This window comes from Megalobrama amblycephala, linkage group LG7, assembly GCF_018812025.1.
Source record: "Megalobrama amblycephala isolate DHTTF-2021 linkage group LG7, ASM1881202v1, whole genome shotgun sequence".
Taxonomy (NCBI): domain Eukaryota; kingdom Metazoa; phylum Chordata; class Actinopteri; order Cypriniformes; family Xenocyprididae; genus Megalobrama; species Megalobrama amblycephala.
In genome coordinates, this window is record NC_063050.1 from 8,542,256 (window position 1) to 8,560,119 (window position 17,864).

General features: G+C 37.1%; 5 protein-coding genes across 8 annotated transcripts in view; all 5 read right to left on the reverse strand.

Annotated features, from left to right (window-relative positions):
* LOC125271224 (B-cell receptor CD22-like) overlaps nt 1–17,864 on the reverse strand; it is a 1,156,500-nt gene that overhangs the window by 582,774 nt on the left and 555,862 nt on the right. The gene's annotated exons all lie outside the window — the stretch shown is intronic.
* Nucleotides 1–17,864, reverse strand: part of LOC125271198 (hemicentin-1-like) — a 987,774-nt gene that overhangs the window by 563,077 nt on the left and 406,833 nt on the right. The gene's annotated exons all lie outside the window — the stretch shown is intronic.
* On the reverse strand, nt 2,184–4,670 carry LOC125271266 (CMRF35-like molecule 5). The gene is made up of 6 exons (XM_048195337.1): nt 4,515–4,670; nt 4,009–4,350; nt 3,776–3,880; nt 3,535–3,681; nt 3,230–3,279; nt 2,184–3,011 (listed from the first exon to the last, which is right to left on the reverse strand). The coding sequence occupies exons 1-6, from the start codon at nt 4,552–4,554 to the stop codon at nt 2,784–2,786; spliced, it is 912 nt and encodes a 303-aa protein (XP_048051294.1). The 5' UTR covers nt 4,555–4,670; the 3' UTR covers nt 2,184–2,783.
* On the reverse strand, nt 5,357–7,780 carry LOC125271262 (CMRF35-like molecule 5). The gene is made up of 7 exons (XM_048195330.1): nt 7,572–7,780; nt 7,168–7,494; nt 6,780–6,866; nt 6,410–6,481; nt 6,096–6,200; nt 5,979–6,013; nt 5,357–5,867 (listed from the first exon to the last, which is right to left on the reverse strand). The coding sequence occupies exons 1-7, from the start codon at nt 7,609–7,611 to the stop codon at nt 5,571–5,573; spliced, it is 963 nt and encodes a 320-aa protein (XP_048051287.1). The 5' UTR covers nt 7,612–7,780; the 3' UTR covers nt 5,357–5,570.
* The window catches only part of LOC125271259 (CMRF35-like molecule 3), a 34,666-nt gene continuing 28,365 nt past the window's right edge, over nt 11,564–17,864 (reverse strand). For 2 of the 4 annotated variants that reach the window (XM_048195325.1, XM_048195327.1), the window contains exons 2-7: nt 13,408–13,728; nt 13,020–13,106; nt 12,650–12,721; nt 12,336–12,440; nt 12,219–12,253; nt 11,564–12,107 (exon numbers count right to left, since the gene is read on the reverse strand). In XM_048195325.1, coding sequence (XP_048051282.1) covers nt 11,790–12,107; nt 12,219–12,253; nt 12,336–12,440; nt 12,650–12,721; nt 13,020–13,106; nt 13,408–13,728 — 938 coding nt within the window. In that variant the 3' untranslated portion in view covers nt 11,564–11,789. Of the gene's footprint in view, nt 12,108–12,218; nt 12,254–12,335; nt 12,441–12,649; nt 12,722–13,019; nt 13,107–13,407; nt 13,729–13,892; nt 14,002–15,991; nt 16,055–16,630; nt 17,040–17,864 lie in introns of those variants that run through there. The other 2 variants (XM_048195324.1, XM_048195323.1) reach the window with 2 other exon arrangements.

Sequence of the window (17,864 nt, forward strand, 5' to 3'; positions counted from 1 at the left end):
AAAACTGTCGAACAAAGTTGAAATATTTGCAATACTTGTTGTTAATATTTAGTTTTATGTCTCTTTGAGTCTGTTCTCTGCTCTGCTTGTCATTTAATTAGTCAAATAATTTCATCCTGTACATCACTTCAGCTGCCTGGACAATGACTGATTAATTATGCAAAATATATTGAGCTGCATTCCTGTAATCCATATAAGACAAGCCAATGCCTGTTTTTTTTTTTTTTATAAATATACAAATAATACATAAATAACTGCAATACGTATACTAAAAAAAAAAAAAAAAAAATAAAGCTGAAGAGCATCCTGTGGTAACTCTAGTGACTGACAGTCTACATCTGTTCCAAAGTAAAGCAGATAAAGCACATGATTCCTCATTAAAATTCTGATATATCCAAAGTTTCTTCTTAAAATCAGGGACTGTTTCTGTCCCGTCACTGTTGTATTGTGAGTCGAACTTCCAGTCCATGAAGCTGCTCAGAGACACAGTCTGTAAAAGCGTCCTAACAGTCACTTTGCAGTGTAGGTTATCTGCACTTGAGTAGATCGTTGGATCAGCTGGTTTATTGAGAAGAGTCTGTCTGCATCCCGCAGTACTACAAACCAAGTATCTGCACGTTACACCTACTACAAGTTACAGCTCTTGCAAAGAAACAAGCATGGATGTCATTGACTTGTAATCCTTTCAAATCTTATTAAGTATGAAATAACAGCTATTAGTAAAACAAATTATACAATCAAATTAATATAGCCTACCACACAACCCTAAACCTACCCTAACCTTAATCCTTACATAAAATTAACATTTACTGTGAGATTCATAATCAATATACTTTAAAACAAACAGCATGCATCTGGTGATCTATGTTACATTTGCAATCAAAATGATTCAACCCCCTTATGTCACGGAATGGCACAGAGACAAGAAGGTAAGATCCAAATGCAGCTTTAATGGGGTAATCCAACACGTAATCCACAAACAGGCAAGGGTCAAAATCCACAGAGCAGTCCAAACAGAAAACAAACAGAGAAACTGGTGACCATAAATGAAACCACGATCACAAAAGCAGAAACAAACCAGATATAAATAGACAGACACTAATGAACATAACACAAGACAGCTGGGTGCAATGAAGAGGTAATGAGTCCGGAAAGTGAGCTCTGGGAAATGAAGTCCAAGTGTAGAAAACAAGAGTGCCCTCTAGTGGCTGATTAGGGCACTCCCACTAGTGATCATGACACCTTAACCTGCAAGACATTTTGCTGCTGAGAGCACAAAGTTATGAAAACATTTAATCAAAGGCATCAGTAAACTATTATCCAAAGTTTATTAATACACATTTGAGTGAATGTAATTCCAAGAATGTCACCTCTCTACTGCAATCTTGGCCCCTCCCTCGCTTGAAAAAGCTTCCAGATCACTGATGGTTTCCATGTTACCACTACTTTCTACAAATTCCACCAAATATTTTCAATAACATTTAAATCTGAAAACTGTACAGGCCACTCAAGAACATTCTATGACTGATCCCTGAGCCAAGCTTAAGGAGATTTGGATGTATACTTTGGGACATCTGTCCTGCAGAAAGACCATTGATCATCAAGCTTCAGTCTCTGCACCGAAGGCATCAGCGTCATTGCCAAAATGGCTTGATATTTCTCAATACATGATGTCCTTCATATAGTCAAGATTTTCTGATGCTAGCAACATGCTAATCATGCTAGCATCTTGCTAAAAACATGTTAGCAACATGGTAATCATGCTAGCAACATGGTAATCATGTTAGCATTTAGCTAAAAACATGCTAGCAAGACAGTAATTATGTTAGCATCATGCTAATCAAGAGTACCGAGTTTTGCCACTGAAAGCACCATTCACATTCTCTCCATGATCAAATATGAAGGTGGTCCAGTCTTGTTATGGGGGTTCTTTGGTGTTACAGGAAGTAGAAATCTTGATTGTATGAAGGACATCATGAATTCTTTGAAGTATCACGCCATTTTGGCAAAGATGGTGATGCCTTCAGTGCAGTGACTGAAGCTAGATGATAAATGGACCTTCCTGCAGGACAGATGTCCCAAAGTATACATCCAAATCTCCTTAAGCTTGGCTCAGGGATCAGTCGTAGAATGTTCTTGAGTGGCCTGTACAGTTTTCAGATTTAAATCTCATTGAAAATATTTGGTGGAATTTGTAGAAAGCAGTGGTAACATGGAAACCAAAGACTATCAGTGATCTGAAAGCTTTTTCAAGCAAGGAATGGACCAAGATTGCAGTAAAGAAGTGACAGAAGCTTCTAAACCGTTGATGAATTTTTTCATGAAATTTTGTTCTCAGCAGCAACATGTCTTGCAGGTTAAGGGGGTTGAATAATTTTGATTGCAACTGTAGTGCAAAAGTGAAGCTTAAAAGGCAAGGAAAATGAAGTAGAAGAAAAGCAGTACTATAGTGACAGCATGATTTTTTTTCAGCAGAAATCCCGCCCTGCAACCAATTTAATTTGCTGAGATTACAGTGACGGTAGGTTTAGGGTTCAGTGTTTGGTGTAGGCAGTCGTTGATTGACATGGCCAATGAAATCCAGAAGAATAGGCTCCAGGGCGGGATTTCCACTGAACTGGTTTGGCAGGAAAACATGCAGCAGGACATCATCAACGATTCCATAAGGAGGAGCTTTGATGACATCCTGGATTGCCGATTGATTGTAGGGAGAATAACTTGAGGTAGAGGGTGTAATCTGTATGATTTGTAGTACTGCAGGACACAGTCAGACACACTTGGGTTTATCTGCAGATCATTGGATCATCTGGTATTTCTGCAGTGGAGTAGATCATTGGATCATCTGGTATTTCTGCAGTGGAGTAGATCACTGGATCTTCTGGTTCTTCTGCAGTGGAGTAGATCATTGGAGCATCTGGACTTTCTGCTGTTGAGTAGATAGTGGTGTTTTGACTGTTCTTGCACTGAAAGTCGCTGATTTCCTGATAATTATGGTCATTGCAGTCAATGTCCTGCAAAATATCTCATGTTATCTTCCAAAGCCATCCACATTTGAACGTCTCAAGAGTATTTGTTATCACGAGCAGATATATGTTGAGTTTTGGATTTTGGAAAATATGTCCAGAGTAAGCAGCTCCAAACCAATGAGCTTTAACCAGCACTGACATCACAGCTGGTGTTTTTAAGAGCTTATATATATAAGATCATCATCATCATCATCATCACTCACCTCTGCAGAGATCTCTGCTGTTGCATTTAAAGGCAAAAGCCCAACAGGCACTGTAAAAACATGAGGAGAATTAAAGTATGTAACACTCAAACAGCAAACATCAGAAGGAGACGTGTGTGTATCTGAAACTTTAGGTAAAACCCACTGACTGATTGTCTCTTTTTGAGGACACAATGCCTCATTTAATCCTTTGTTTATCTAAAGTTTCATATCATCATTGAGAGAGCTACTGTAAGTAAGTAAGTGTGTGTGTGTGTGTGTGTGTGTGTGTTTTGTTTCCGTAGAAACGTGCATCTAAATCTGACCTTGCTGTGAAGGTCCTGATTGTGTTACTCTTGGTGGTTTCTTGCTTCTCTTCCTACACCACACCATCAGCATCATGAAGAAGATGATCACCATGATGACTAACCCAACACTGACGTATATGACAGACCCTGAATGTGGGGCGTGACCTGTAACACACATTTACTGTCCTTTAAACTGATATATAGATGCATCACATTAAAATATTCAAGAAATAAGAGTCATAAAGAGCGGCAGACAGACCTGTGTGATTCATGCTGGTGGATTGTGGATTCAAATCTGTTGTTCTGAAATATGATGATGCGTTTGAAAAAGGGCTGATGGTTGAAACTTCAGTGGTCTGGTTATCTGATGGATGACAGGAAAGATAATCTTAAAGTCAGTGACACTGAATTCAAATCAAAATACAGATAAACATCTATTTGTTCAATTGTCTTCTAGCTACACTTATAAATATAATCAATATAATCACTTACCCTGTTTAACCAGCAACAAAATCTCTGAATAGAGATCAGTTAAAAAGATATCAGCAATGAAAGTCCTCTTCACAGCACACCAGTATTTGCCTTCATCCTCTGTTCTCAGATCAGTGATGGTGACGGTGAAAACTCTGTTCTTCTTGTCGTCAGTCAGAGAGAATCTCTCGTCTTTAGCTGGAGATCCTGATTCAACCATGATGTTTTTAAATCCAATGATGAGACAGTTCCCTCTACAAAAATACTTTGAATTTGATTCATATCCAGATTCATATGGGCATCTGATCTCAACTCTCTCTCCTCTGTGTCCTGTAACTGTATCTGGAGCTCCTACAACAACAGCTGAAACACAAATATCATTATATAGAGCTGTTATGTGTGAGCAAGAGACATCAGCAGGCCAGAATAATAACTTACAAATATCATTCATATGAGTCTGATGATCATGTGATAATCAAGAGATCATGTCAAACTGTGTGTAAAAGAGCTCAGAGTCTCAAACTCACCTGTACAGATGCTGGAAAAGAGCAGCAGAACGTCCCACATGATCAACTTTGACAAGAGTTTCTCTAAAATAAAACACCAATCTCTGTGTGACAAACGTTACTCTCGTGCTCTTGTGTAGTGAGCAGCATCAGCAGCTAAAATTAACATTTTCTTCCACTTCCTGTCTCTCTGACCACATCCACCTCTACAGGACATCATAGAAGAGCACATTTACTCTGACAAACTGCATGTGCTTTTTTTGAGTTTTAATCCCTTCTAACTTTCACTAGTTCTAAAAGTACAAATAAGCGATTCCATGTAATGTTTAAATCTTATTGTAATGAGCAAACTGCTGTCCATACCGGTTTAATATGGAGTATAAAACATCACACCACAGCACAGGTCAATATTTACATGAAACTGAGTCAAACTGAGTCGTTTCAGATGGAGATTTGCTACATAACAGTGACAGGAGTGTGTTGAATCTCCGTGTTTTTCATCACCTGTAGAGGGCGAGATGGAGCTCAGCTCTCTGAAAAACACTCAGATCAGGGTTGCCAAGTGTGTCATTTTTCCCCACAGGCTGAATTTTTGACATTGCATAAATTATATTTGGAATACTTTTACCCATTTTTTATTCTACCAATGATAAAACAGTATCAGATGATGAGAACATACAGTGTTTTAGTGTAATGCATAACAGTGACTGTGAAATATCTGTTTTAGGTACAGGAGAGTCATGTTTTGAGTTCTGATGTTTGGATCAGGGTCACTGGGTTAGTTTTGTTACTCAGATCTGGCAACCCTGAATCTGAGACATGATTCACTTCACACAGAGGATAAAGGACTGGAGCTAAACAGGTTAAAAAGAAGGGTAAGTTGACTTTTTATATGCTTAAACTGCTTTAAAGAGGTGTATCAATTACATTTAAAAAAATCACACAATGTTATTTTGTTGTTAGCTGCTTATCTTGTTGGTGAAGCATAGTGAACATTATACACTTATAAACTGTTTTGTACATAAAAGTGTCAAAATATTGATTCATTATAGATTTGAACAGATTTTGACAGACTTTTTATTTACTGTTGATCACTGAATATATTACACCCTCATTTCTTGAAAAGATTTTTGGATGTGTTGCTGTCAAGTAGATCACTTCTGTCCTGCTGTCCTGTGTTGGGTCAGGTGACTTTATATTGGCATAATAATCACAGTCTGGATCTGTCACCTGATTGGTCGAGTGGGTGTGACTGGGGTTTGAATCAGGCTGCTGTTTGGTTACTGTGGCGTAAACAGCAGAGACTTCTGGGAGGTTGTCGAGGTGTGATGCAGGTGTCTGATTGGATGAAGATGTTACCGCGGTGACGTCAGTCTGAAAAACAATCAATAATTTACTAGTTTATACAGATAATACTCTCTGTTACTCAATAAATAATAATTTCACAAGTATTTCTGATCTACAGGTAAAGATCTGAACACCCACCTCTGTATTGTGCTGCACATTTTGCTGAACTAAATCTGAATGAAAACAGAGAAAGACTAAGTCAATTCATACACTAAAACAGGACTTATATAATAATAATTACAAACAAACTGTCACCTGTCCCACATTTCCTTTTCCTCTTTTTCAGGATGAGGATTGTTCCAGAACACAGAGTCAGAACCAGCAGAACCGAACCCAGACCGCCAGCAACAGAAGCCAGGTCTGAACACATCGATAAACACATGATATTAAATGATATATACATTGCACTGGTAAACCTCGACTCTTCAGAGGAAAACACTTCTGTCTGTCAAACCAAATTAACCACATCAGTCTGTGTCTCAAATGTTCAAAGCAATTTCCATTCACAGGAGTGATCATGTGATCAAAGAGGGAACTGTTGCATCATGGGTAGTGTAGTTTGAGCTTACTAGTGTTTGGCTGATGGAGTTCAACTGTAGTATTTCCTGTTCTTGTTATTTCATTTTCAGTATGATGAGTGACTGACAGAGAGAAACACAGTGACGTGTGAACGAGCCGCTCATGCATCATGAATATGAACACATAAACAAACCCCACATTTACATTTTATGTTCTTGTAAAAACACTTTCTTATCCTACACAATTTGTACATTTTTAAGACTGGAGCAAACGCCTGTGGACTGAATCTTCAGACTTCAACACAGACATTTTCATCTCAAATGATTCATGTAATATTTAAATACATTAAGTACATTTAGATGTTTAGATTCAAAATTCAAGAAATCAGAGTCATATAGAGCGACAGACTGATGAACTGACCTGATTGTAGATTCAGTTCTGTTGTGCTGAAAGACGACTGTGTCGTTAAAAAAGGGCTGATGGTTGAAGCTTCAGTGGTCTTGATATCTGAAGGATGGCAGAAAAGATCAACTTAAAACACTGACACTGAATTTAACTTAAAAATACATACAATCTTTCATTTAGTCTCTGTTTTAATTACTCTGTTTCAAGTTGTGCCAAAGAAAACCCTTTAACCGCAGTAAAATCACTGTAACACACAGCCTGTAATAGTATTTTACACTCATATACTCGAGTCTAAGCAGATGATCAACAGTACAATATGAGTCAACTTACAAGATGACTTAATGACTAACTGGACACTCACTCTACACCATTTCTGTTACAGATATCAAAATGAATCACTTACCTTGTTTAACCTTCAGCAAAATCTCTGAATAGACATCAGTTAAAGGCAAACTCCTCTCCACAGCACACCAGTATTGTCCTGCATCCTCTGTTCTCAGATCAGTGATGGTGACGGTGAAAACTCTGTTCATCGTGTCGTCAGTCAGAGAGAATCTCTTGTCTTTAGCTGGAGATCCTGATTCAACCAAGATGTTTTTATTTCCAAAGCTACACTCGCCTTTACAAAAATACTTTGAATTTGATTTATATCTAGAGTCATATCTGCATCTGATCTCAACTCTCTCTCCTCTGTATCCTGTAACTGTAACTCGAGCTCCTACAACAACAGCTGAAACACAAATATCATTATAGAGAGCTGTTATCATGTCAAACTGTGTGTAAAAGAGCTCAGAGTCTCAAACTCACCTGTACAGATGCTGGAAAAGAGCAGCAGAACGTCCCACATGATCAACTTTGACGAGTTTCACTAAAATAAAAGACCAAGCTCTGTGTGACAAACGTTACTGTCGTTCTCTTCTGAGTGAACAACTTGTTGCATCAGAAACTGAAATGAACATTTCCTTCCACCTCTGTCTCTCTAACCACATCAGCTCTACATGACCTCTGTAATGGTTTACCAGTTCACCAAACGTTATCAAACAGTGTTTGACCTGATGCAGAGAGAGATGGAGGAAGGAATGATCCATTCCAGACAGCAAAAACTGAGGGTAAATAAAATATATCATAATGTTAAAGGGTTAGTTCACCCAAAAATGCTGTCTATGGATGAGTCATATACCTTAAGATCTTCATTTGTGTTCTGAAGATGAACGAAGGTCTTACGGGTGTGGATCGACATGAGGGCGAGTAATTAATGACAGAATTTTCTTTTTTGGGTGAACATTTTTGTCAGGAAATATATGCAAAAAAGAACAGCTTTATTGGACATTAGGATATATATTAATAATAAAATACAAATTGTGAAGGACTAAAATGAATTTGCTGTGGCTTTTCTAAGAAATTTGTAGTGATATTTGCGGCATTTCTTGTTGTTTTGCAGTGAAAATACACCACAGACAGCATTCTTCTAACATTGTTGTTACTTTTCTGACCTCAAGAATCATGGCAGGGCTCCAGGCTGTTTGACGGCACCAGTAATGGTAAAATGTGCAGCAATTAAGAAAAAAATGTAAGCTCATCTGAAAATTGCATTGTATTTCAAGTAAACATTAGGTCAAAAAACAGGTTCAGCTGACAAAAAAAAAGCTGCATTACATGTAAATATGAAACGCTGTAAATATTGTACATTTTAATGTGTTTGAAAGGCAAAAGCCCTCCAAAGACAGTAATATACAGTATGGTTAAATTACTCTCTAAATTACTCATAATTAAAAAAAATAAATAAATATTATTAATGTTCATCAAGAGTTAATTAGACATGCAATGTTGAAATGTTTTGAGAACACACAAGTGTTTTCTAAGTGTTTGGTAAATCCAGAGATCGGAAGCTGTTTTCCTCAGTTTTCAGTGATACACACTTGATTTGTGGCTGGTCTACAACAAAGATTGTATCAAATTTGATACTCATTAGACATTGAAACATAGTTAAGTAGTTCTTGGTGTATATGTGTAACAAAGCGGGACTGAGGCAGAGATCCATTTGCAAGCTTTATTAAGAATATTGTAGTCGTACAGGCAGGGTCAATCAGGATCAGACAGGAACAGCAAGGAACAGGCAGAGTCATAATCAGGGAACAGGCAATGGTCAGGACAGGCAGATATCATTCACAGGACGTTAGACAAGGCAGGGGTCAGGGCAGGCAGCAACGGGTCAATAACAGGGAACAGACAGTAACGGCAACAGACAGACAGACAGACAGACAGACAGACAGACAGACAGGAATATAAACGCTCAGAAATGATACCAGGGTAATCAAGACTTCGCGGTGAGGTGGTGTGTGTGTGAGTCCTTTATAGTCCAGGTAATGCGTATCAGCTGGGTGTGGTGATTAGTGTGGAGTGTGCATGGCTGTATGTGGCAACAGGTGATTGGTAGAGTGAGTGCATGTGATAGGCAAGGGAGGATTATGGGAAATGGAGTCCGGAGTGAACAGGAACGTGACGGGAACAGATGGTGATCGTGACAATATGGTTGACATTGGATCTGAAAAACTCAGAAAAGAATGTCTTTTCACATGTTCCACAATGTCAATATTAGAGAAAACTGTCATTGCAAAAATGTACCAAATCTGATGCAGAAGAATTAAAACAACACTGAGTTACAGAGCGATCAGTCATTCCATACACAGCATTAAGGTTTACATTTTTATTATTACGAAATGATACACTGTGTTATGATTTAACTTTGGCAATAAGGGAACAGAAACATTACAAATACAGGCTAGCGATCTGAAATAGGAAATTCAGCATTTTGCAAATGTTTCGTGGATGTGTTGCTGTTACGTAGATCAGTTCTGTCCTGTGACGCGACTTCATATTGGCATAATAATCACAGTCTGGATCTGTCACCTGATTGGTCGAGTGGGTGTGACTGGGGTTTGAATCAGGCTGTGATTGTGATTGGTCAGTGTGAGGTAAACCATAGAGACTTTCAGCTGGTTGTTGAGGTGTGATGCAGGCGTCTGACTGGATAAAAATGATACTGTTTGTAATCTCTTCATTCCCGCTGGAGAAAACCTCTAGTGAACCTTCAATCTTCAACACAGAAGTAGGTTTCAGAGCCTGCAAGATCAGTGAAGACATTGACCTTTAACACACATTTGATCTCAAAGGGAATCATCTACAGTAACATGTATAGAAATGCACAATATACAAGAAAGAAGAATGATACAGAGCTTTAGACAGATGAACTGACCTGCTGAGACATGATGATCTGTGGGGTTCATATCGGTGGATTGTGGATTCAGATCTGCTGTATTGAAATGTGAACTCCACACACACAGGTCAATATTTACATGAATGTAAGGATGGTGAGTTTGAAATCTGCTGAAGACTGAACATTCACCTGAGAATAAAGTTATTTATCAAGTAAATGAAGAAATGTAATTGAAGTGAACAAGGTGATGCAAACACTTGGGAAAATGAGATCCAGGCAGTAGATAAAGTTGATGGAAAATTATTTATTCATTACAATTAAATTTAGCCTCACACGCAAACTTTAATCGATAATGAAAATACTTAATAAAACCAAAAGGTAAAATAACAACCATAAAGAAGCAGTCAATAGTTAATAATACAATTTAGAGTATTGTAAAATCCAGAGTATTGTATCTAATAGATGAAAATCAAAAAGAGCAATAATTAAGACATTTGCAGATAAGAGACAAAAAAGCAGAAGCCAAGGAGAGCAAAGGAGAGAAAAAGCTGAATTATCAACAACTCAGGCCATATTATACCATAAGCATACAGGGAAATTCCCAACCCACACAAACTGATGTTTTTGTTCTAAAAGAAAAGGTTAATTTCACCCATTACACCATCCACTGGTCCAGTGTCAAAAATAGTTGTTTTAACCCTTAGGGAGTTTTGCAAATCTTGCACTATTAAATGTAAGCATACATTAATTCTGAAAAAAACATTACTTCTGCCGTACTTGGCAGGCGTCCAATGTCTAACCACAAACGTGTCAGCATGACCTGGCTGTCACACTGGAGCACTTGAAGAACAATTGAACATAGCAATCATACTCTTAAATATAAAATAACCATAAGGGTACAATAACAAGTAAATACTTGAAAATATGATAAGAATTAATCTATAAAGTATGAGTACATAAATATATGAAAGCAAAAGTAAAACTGATAAATCATAAGCCATAAATGATTAAAAATAAATATTAATAAAAGTGCATGAATATGAATATTGACCATTTCGGATCCATCACAAGGCCATACACCACAGTGAAACTAGTGTCTAAAAGAGTCCTTCATCAGCTCACCGTCTCTGTGCAGCTGATTTCAGTCAAACTGAGTCGTTTCAGATGGAGATTTGCTACATAACAGTGACAGGAGTGTGTTGAATCTCCGTGTTTTTCATCACCTGTAGAGGGCGAGATGGAGCTCAGCTCTCTGAAAAACACTCAGATCAGGGTTGCCAAGTGTGTCATTTTTCCCCACAGGCTGAATGTTTGACATTGCATAAATTATATTTGGAATACTTTTACCCATGTTATATTTTACCAATGACAAAACAGTATAAGATGATGAGAACATACAGTGTTTTAGTGTAATGCATAACAGTGACTGTGAAATATCTGTTTTAGGTACAGGAGAGTCATGTTTTGAGTTCTGATGTTTGGATCAGGGTCACTGGGTTAGTTTTGTTACTCAGATCTGGCAACCCTGAATCTGAGACATGATTCACTTCACACAGAGGATAAAGGACTGGAGCTAAACAGGTTAAAAAGAAGGGTAAGTTGACTTTTTATATGCTTAAACTGCTTTAAAGAGGTGTATCAATTACATTTAAAAAAATCACACAATGTTATTTTGTTGTTAGCTGCTTATCTTGTTGGTGAAGCATAGTGAACATTATACACTTATAAACTGTGTTTTGTACATAAAAGTGTCAAAATATTGATTCATTACAGATTTTATAGATTAATAACAGATTTTGACAGACTTTTTATTTACTGTTGATCACTGAATATATTACACCCTCATTTCTTGAAAAGATTTGTGGATGTGTTGAGATGTTTTGTGGATGTGTTGCTGTCACGTAGATCAGTTCTGTCCTGCTGTCCTGTGTTGGGTCAGGTGAATTTATATTGGCATAATAATCACAGTCTGGATCTGTCACCTGATTGGTCGAGTGGGTGTGACCGGGGTTTGAATCAGGCTGCTGTTTGGTTACTGTGGCGTAAACAGCAGAGACTTCTGGGAGGTTGTCGAGGTGTGATGCAGGCGTCTGATTGGGTGAAGATGTTACCGCGGTGACGTCAGTCTGAAAAACAATCAATAATTTACTAGTTTATACAGATAATACTCTCTGTTACTCAATAAATAATAATTTCACAAGTATTTCTGATCTACAGGTAAAGATCTGAACACCCACCTCTGTATTGTGCTGCACATTTTGCTGAACTAAAGCTGAATGAAAACAGAGAAAGACTAAGTCAATTCATACACTAAAACAGGACTTATATAATAATAATTACAAACAAACTGTCACCTGTCCCACATTTCCTTTTCCTCTTTTTCAGGATGAGGATTGTTCCAGAACACAGAGTCAGAACCAGCAGAACCGAACCCAGACCGCCAGCAACAGAAGCCAGGTCTGAACACATCGATAAACACATGATATTAAATGATATATACATTGCACTGGTAAACCTCGACTCTTCAGAGGAAAACACTTCTGTCTGTCAAACCAAATTAACCACATCAGTCTGTGTCTCAAATGTTCAAAGCAATTTCTGTTCAAAGAAGTGATCATGTGATCAAAGAGGGAACTGTTGCATCATGGGTAGTGTAGTTTGAGCTTACTAGTGTTTGGCTGATGGAGTTCAACTGTAGTATTTCCTGTTCTTGTTATTTCATTTTCAGTTTGATGAGTGACTGACAGAGAGAAACACAGTGACGTGTGAACGAGCCGCTCATGCATCATGAATATGAACACATAAACAAACCCCACATTTACATTTTATGTTCTTGTAAAAACACTTTCTTATCCTACACAATTTGTACATTTTTAAGACTGGAGCAAACGCCTGTGGACTGAATCTTCAGACTTCAACACAGACATTTTCATCTCAAATGATTCATGTAACATTTAAATACATTAAGTACATTTAGATGTTTAGATTCAATATTCAATAAATCAGAGTCATATAGAGCGACAGACTGATGAACTGACCTGATTGTGGATTCAGTTCTGTTGTGCTGAAAGACGACTGTGTCGTTAAAAAAGGGCTGATGGTTGAAGCTTCAGTGGTCTTGATATCTGAAGGATGGCAGAAAAGATCAACTTAAAACACTGACACTGAATTTAACTTAAAAATACATACAATCTTTCATTTAGTCTCTGTTTTAATTACTCTGTTTCAAGTTGTGCCAAAGAAAACCCTTTAACCGCAGTAAAATCACTGTAACACACAGCCTGTAATAGTATTTTACACTCATATACTCGAGTCTAAGCAGACGATCAACAGTACAATATGAGTCAACTTACAAGATGACTTAATGACTAACTGGACACTCACTCTACACCATTTCTGTTACAGATATCAAAATGAATCACTTACCTTGTTTAACCTTCAGCAAAATCTCTGAATAGACATCAGTTAAAGGCCTCTCCACAGCACACCAGTATTGTCCTTCATCCTCTGTTCTCAGATCAGTGATGGTGACGGTGAAAACTCTGTTCTTCTTGTCGTCAGTCAGAGAGAATCTCTCGTCTTTAGCTGGAGATCCTGATTTAACCATGATGTTTTTATTACTAAAGCTACACTCGCCTTTACAAAAATACTTTGAATTTGATTCATATCCAGGTTCATATGAGCATCTGATCTCAACTCTCTCTCCTCTGTGTCCTGTAACTGTATCTGGAGCTCCTACAACAACAGCTGAAACACAAATATCATTATATAGAGCTGTTATGTGTGAGCAAGAGACATCAGCAGGCCAGAATAATAACTTACAAATATCATTCATATGAGTCTGATGATCATGTGATAATCAAGAGATCATGTCAAACTGTGTGTAAAAGAGCTCAGAGTCTCAAACTCACCTGTACAGATGCTGGAAAAGAGCAGCAGAATGTCCCACATGATCAACTTTGACAAGAGTTTCTCTAAAATAAAACACCAAATTCAGTGTGACAAACGTGACTGTCGTTCTCTTCTGAGTGAACAGCTTGTTGCATCAGAAACTGAAATTAACATTTCCTTCCCCCTCTGTCTCTCTGACCACATCAGCTCTACATGACCTCTGTAATGGTTTACCAATTCACCAAACATTATTAAACAGTGTTTGACCTGATGCAGAGAGAGATGGAGGAAGGAATGATCCATTTCCAGCTCCTAGAGTATTAAATGATGAGATTGAAATAAAATATGAAGGTTTATTAAATGAAGGTTTACTCATGTTAAATACACTGTATAAATGTTTCAACCATGTGATTATTGTATCATATTTTAGGAATTGGACAACTTTTGATGTGTCTGTTCACTTCCTGCATTTATTGTCATAAGTAGGAAGAGGCTTTTTCTTTAAAATAAATTAAAGACTTTGTTGCTAGATTATCCACTTTTCACACCCTTTTCACTGAAAGCTGAACGTTCAGAGCTTCGCACATGACATATGCAGGGGGGAGTAAATAATGCACTCAAATGAAGTACAAGTGTTTTCTAAGTGTTTGGTAAATCCAGAGATCGGGAGCTGTTTTCCTCAGTTTTCACAGGTGACACAATGTCAATATTAGAGAAAACTGTCATTGTAAAAATGTACCAAATCTGATGCAGAAGAATTAAAACAACACTGAGTTACAGAGTAATCAGTCATTCCATACACAGCATTAAGGTTTACATTTTTATTATTACGAAATGATACACTGTGTTATGATTTAACTTTGGCAATAAGGGAACAGAAACATTACAAATACAGGCTAGTGATCTGAAATAGGAAATTCAGCGTTTTGCAAATGTTTCGTGGATGTGTTGCTGTTACGTAGATCAGTTCTGTCCTGTGACGCGACTTCATATTGGCATAATAATCACAGTCTGGATCTGTCACCTGATTGGTCGAGTGGGTGTGACTGGGGTTTGAATCAGGCTGTGATTGTGATTGGTCAGTGTGAGGTAAACCATAGAGACTTTCAGCTGGTTGTTGAGGTGTGATGCAGGCGTCTGACTGGATAAAAATGATACTGTTTGTAATCTCTTCATTCCCGCTGGAGAAAACCTCTAGTGAACCTTCAATCTTCAACACAGAAGTAGGTTTCAGAGCCTGCAAGATCAGTGAAGACATTGACCTTTAACACACATTTGATCTCAAAGGGAATCATCTACAGTAACATGTATAGAAATGCACAATATACAAGAAAGAAAAATGATACAGAGCTTTAGACAGATGAACTGACCTGCTGAGACATGATGATCTGTGGGGTTCATATCGGTGGATTGTGGATTCAGATCTGCTGTATTGAAATGTGATGATGTTTTAGGGAAAGGGCTGATGGTTAAAACCTCAGCGGTCTTTGATTCTGATGGATGACAGGAAAAATCAACTTAAAGTCTGACATTAAATTTAATTTAAAATACATTAATATTAATTTGTTCTGTTGTCTATAGCTTCACTTGTAATAAATATAATCACTTACCCTGTTTAACCTTCAACAAAATCTCTGAATAGAGATCAGTTAAAGACAAATCAGTAATTAAAGTCCTCCTCTCCACAACACACCAGTATGTGTCTTCATCCTCTGTTCTCAGATCAGTGATGGTGACGGTGAAAACTCTGTTCTTCTTGTCGTCAGTCAGAGAGAATCTCTCGTCTTTAGCTGGAGATCCTGATTCAACCATGATGTTTTTAAATCCAATGATGAGACAGTTCCCTCTACAAAAATACTTTGAATTTGATTCATATCCAGATTCATATGAGCATCTGATCTCAACTCTCTCTCCTCTGTGTCCTGTAACTGTATCTGGAGCTCCTACAACAACAGCTGAAACACAAATATCATTATATAGAGCTGTTATGTGTGAGCAAGAGACATCAGCAGGCCAGAATAATAACTTACAAATATCATTCATAGGAGTCTGATGATCATGTGATAATCAAGAGATCATGTCAAACTGTGTGTAAAAGAGCTCAGAGTCTCAAACTCACCTGTACAGATGCTGGAAAAGAGCAGCAGAACGTCCCACATGATCAACTTTGACAAGCGTTTTGCTAAAATAAAACACCAAATTCAGTGTGACAAACGTTACTCTCGTTCTCTTCCGTACTGAGTGAACAATGTGGCATCAACAACTTATGTTATAATTTCCTTCCCCTTCTGTATCTCTAACCACATCAACTCTACTGTGGTGTAAAAATCAGTTTAAATGAGGCAAATCTGATAAATGATGTTCACTTGATCTTACTGAATCTTCTGGAAATAACATTGTTCAAATTTCCTTTAGGATTTCAATACGTCAATATAATATACATACATATATATATCCTCAATCCCTCTGCAACTGGTTATGAAACTGCTCATCTATTTAATAAAATTTGAGGAATTATAACACTTTCACTCATTACCAACCAGATTGATGTTAGAATAATAAGACTGCAATGCTATAAAATACAATTATCTTTTATTTTGTTCTTAGTTATACACAAACAATACATGCAAATTTAGGATAAGTTTATTGAGCAAATTACATAAATCACTAGTAGGAAGTTGTGTTTATTAAGCAAATAACAATCCAAAAACGGCTGATCACTAACATGTATTTGCTGTAATCACTGACTGACGCTCACCATTTTAAAGTCATGAACATGCTTCTTCATTCAGACTCTGAGGGGTTTATTGGTAATTCGGCTCCTGGGGACCCACTGTTCTGCAAAATTTATTTCCAACCTGCTTCAGCACACCTGTCTGTGATTTTCAAGCAATCCAGAAGAGCTTGATTAGCTGGTTCAGGTGTGTTCGATTAGGGTTGGAGCTAAACTCTGCAGGACATTGGGTCCCCAGGAGCAGGGTTGAAGACCTCTGCGGTAGTAGATTAAACCGTTGTGGAATGTGGAATAGTATAAACCATATAAGAAGGATCAGAGGGGGTTGTGGAGAGACTTTGACCTCGAGTCTGACGCTTCTTGCAGCGAATCACTATGAATGACATGATGATAAGAACTGAAGGGACAGACAGACCGATGATCAAAGACGGATCTGAAAAAACAGAAGATCAAAACATCTGAAACACATTTGACCTAATATTGTATCTGCAGTTCAATCATGACAACGTAGAGTTGGTGAAAAAAAAAAAAACATTTCTATAACATACTTAAAGTGCTCTATTTTTGTGCACTAATTTTGTACTTAATATTCTAAAAATTGTTCTTTAGTACTTCTTAAGATAATCTTAAGAACATCTAAGTGTACTCAACTGTGCTATTTTGAGACACCATGAAATATGAACTAAAATGTGCTTTTAATATACTATCTCTGTATTTAAAAAATATATTTAATTACCACTTGTAATATATTATGGGTTCAAATGCACTATATGTAGTATCTAAATACATTTTTTAAATACAGAGATAGTATATTAAAAGCACATTTTAGGTCATATTTCATACTGTCTCAAAATAGCACAGTTGAGATGTTCTTAAGATGATCTTAAGAAGTACTAAAGAAGAATTTTTAGTATGTTAAGTACAAAATTAGTGCGTGAAAGTAGAGCACTTTAAGTATATTATAGAAATGTACTTTTTTTCACCTGGGTATATAGCCGTTATACAGAATTTGAATTTGTCTCATATTTAATGAAGTTTGCATCATTGATTCTGTTGCTTTTCTGTTTATTTCTGTGAATCTACTATTATATAATCTATTATTACAATCTCTATTGTATAAAGGGCTTAAGAAATAAAAAGGAGATTGACATTCTTAATTCAAGATTTACTTGACATGCAAAATGAAAAATCTTAAAATTAAGTAAACAAGAGCAAATATCAGCCAATAGGGTCAGAAAATAAAATTTGTGCACCAAAT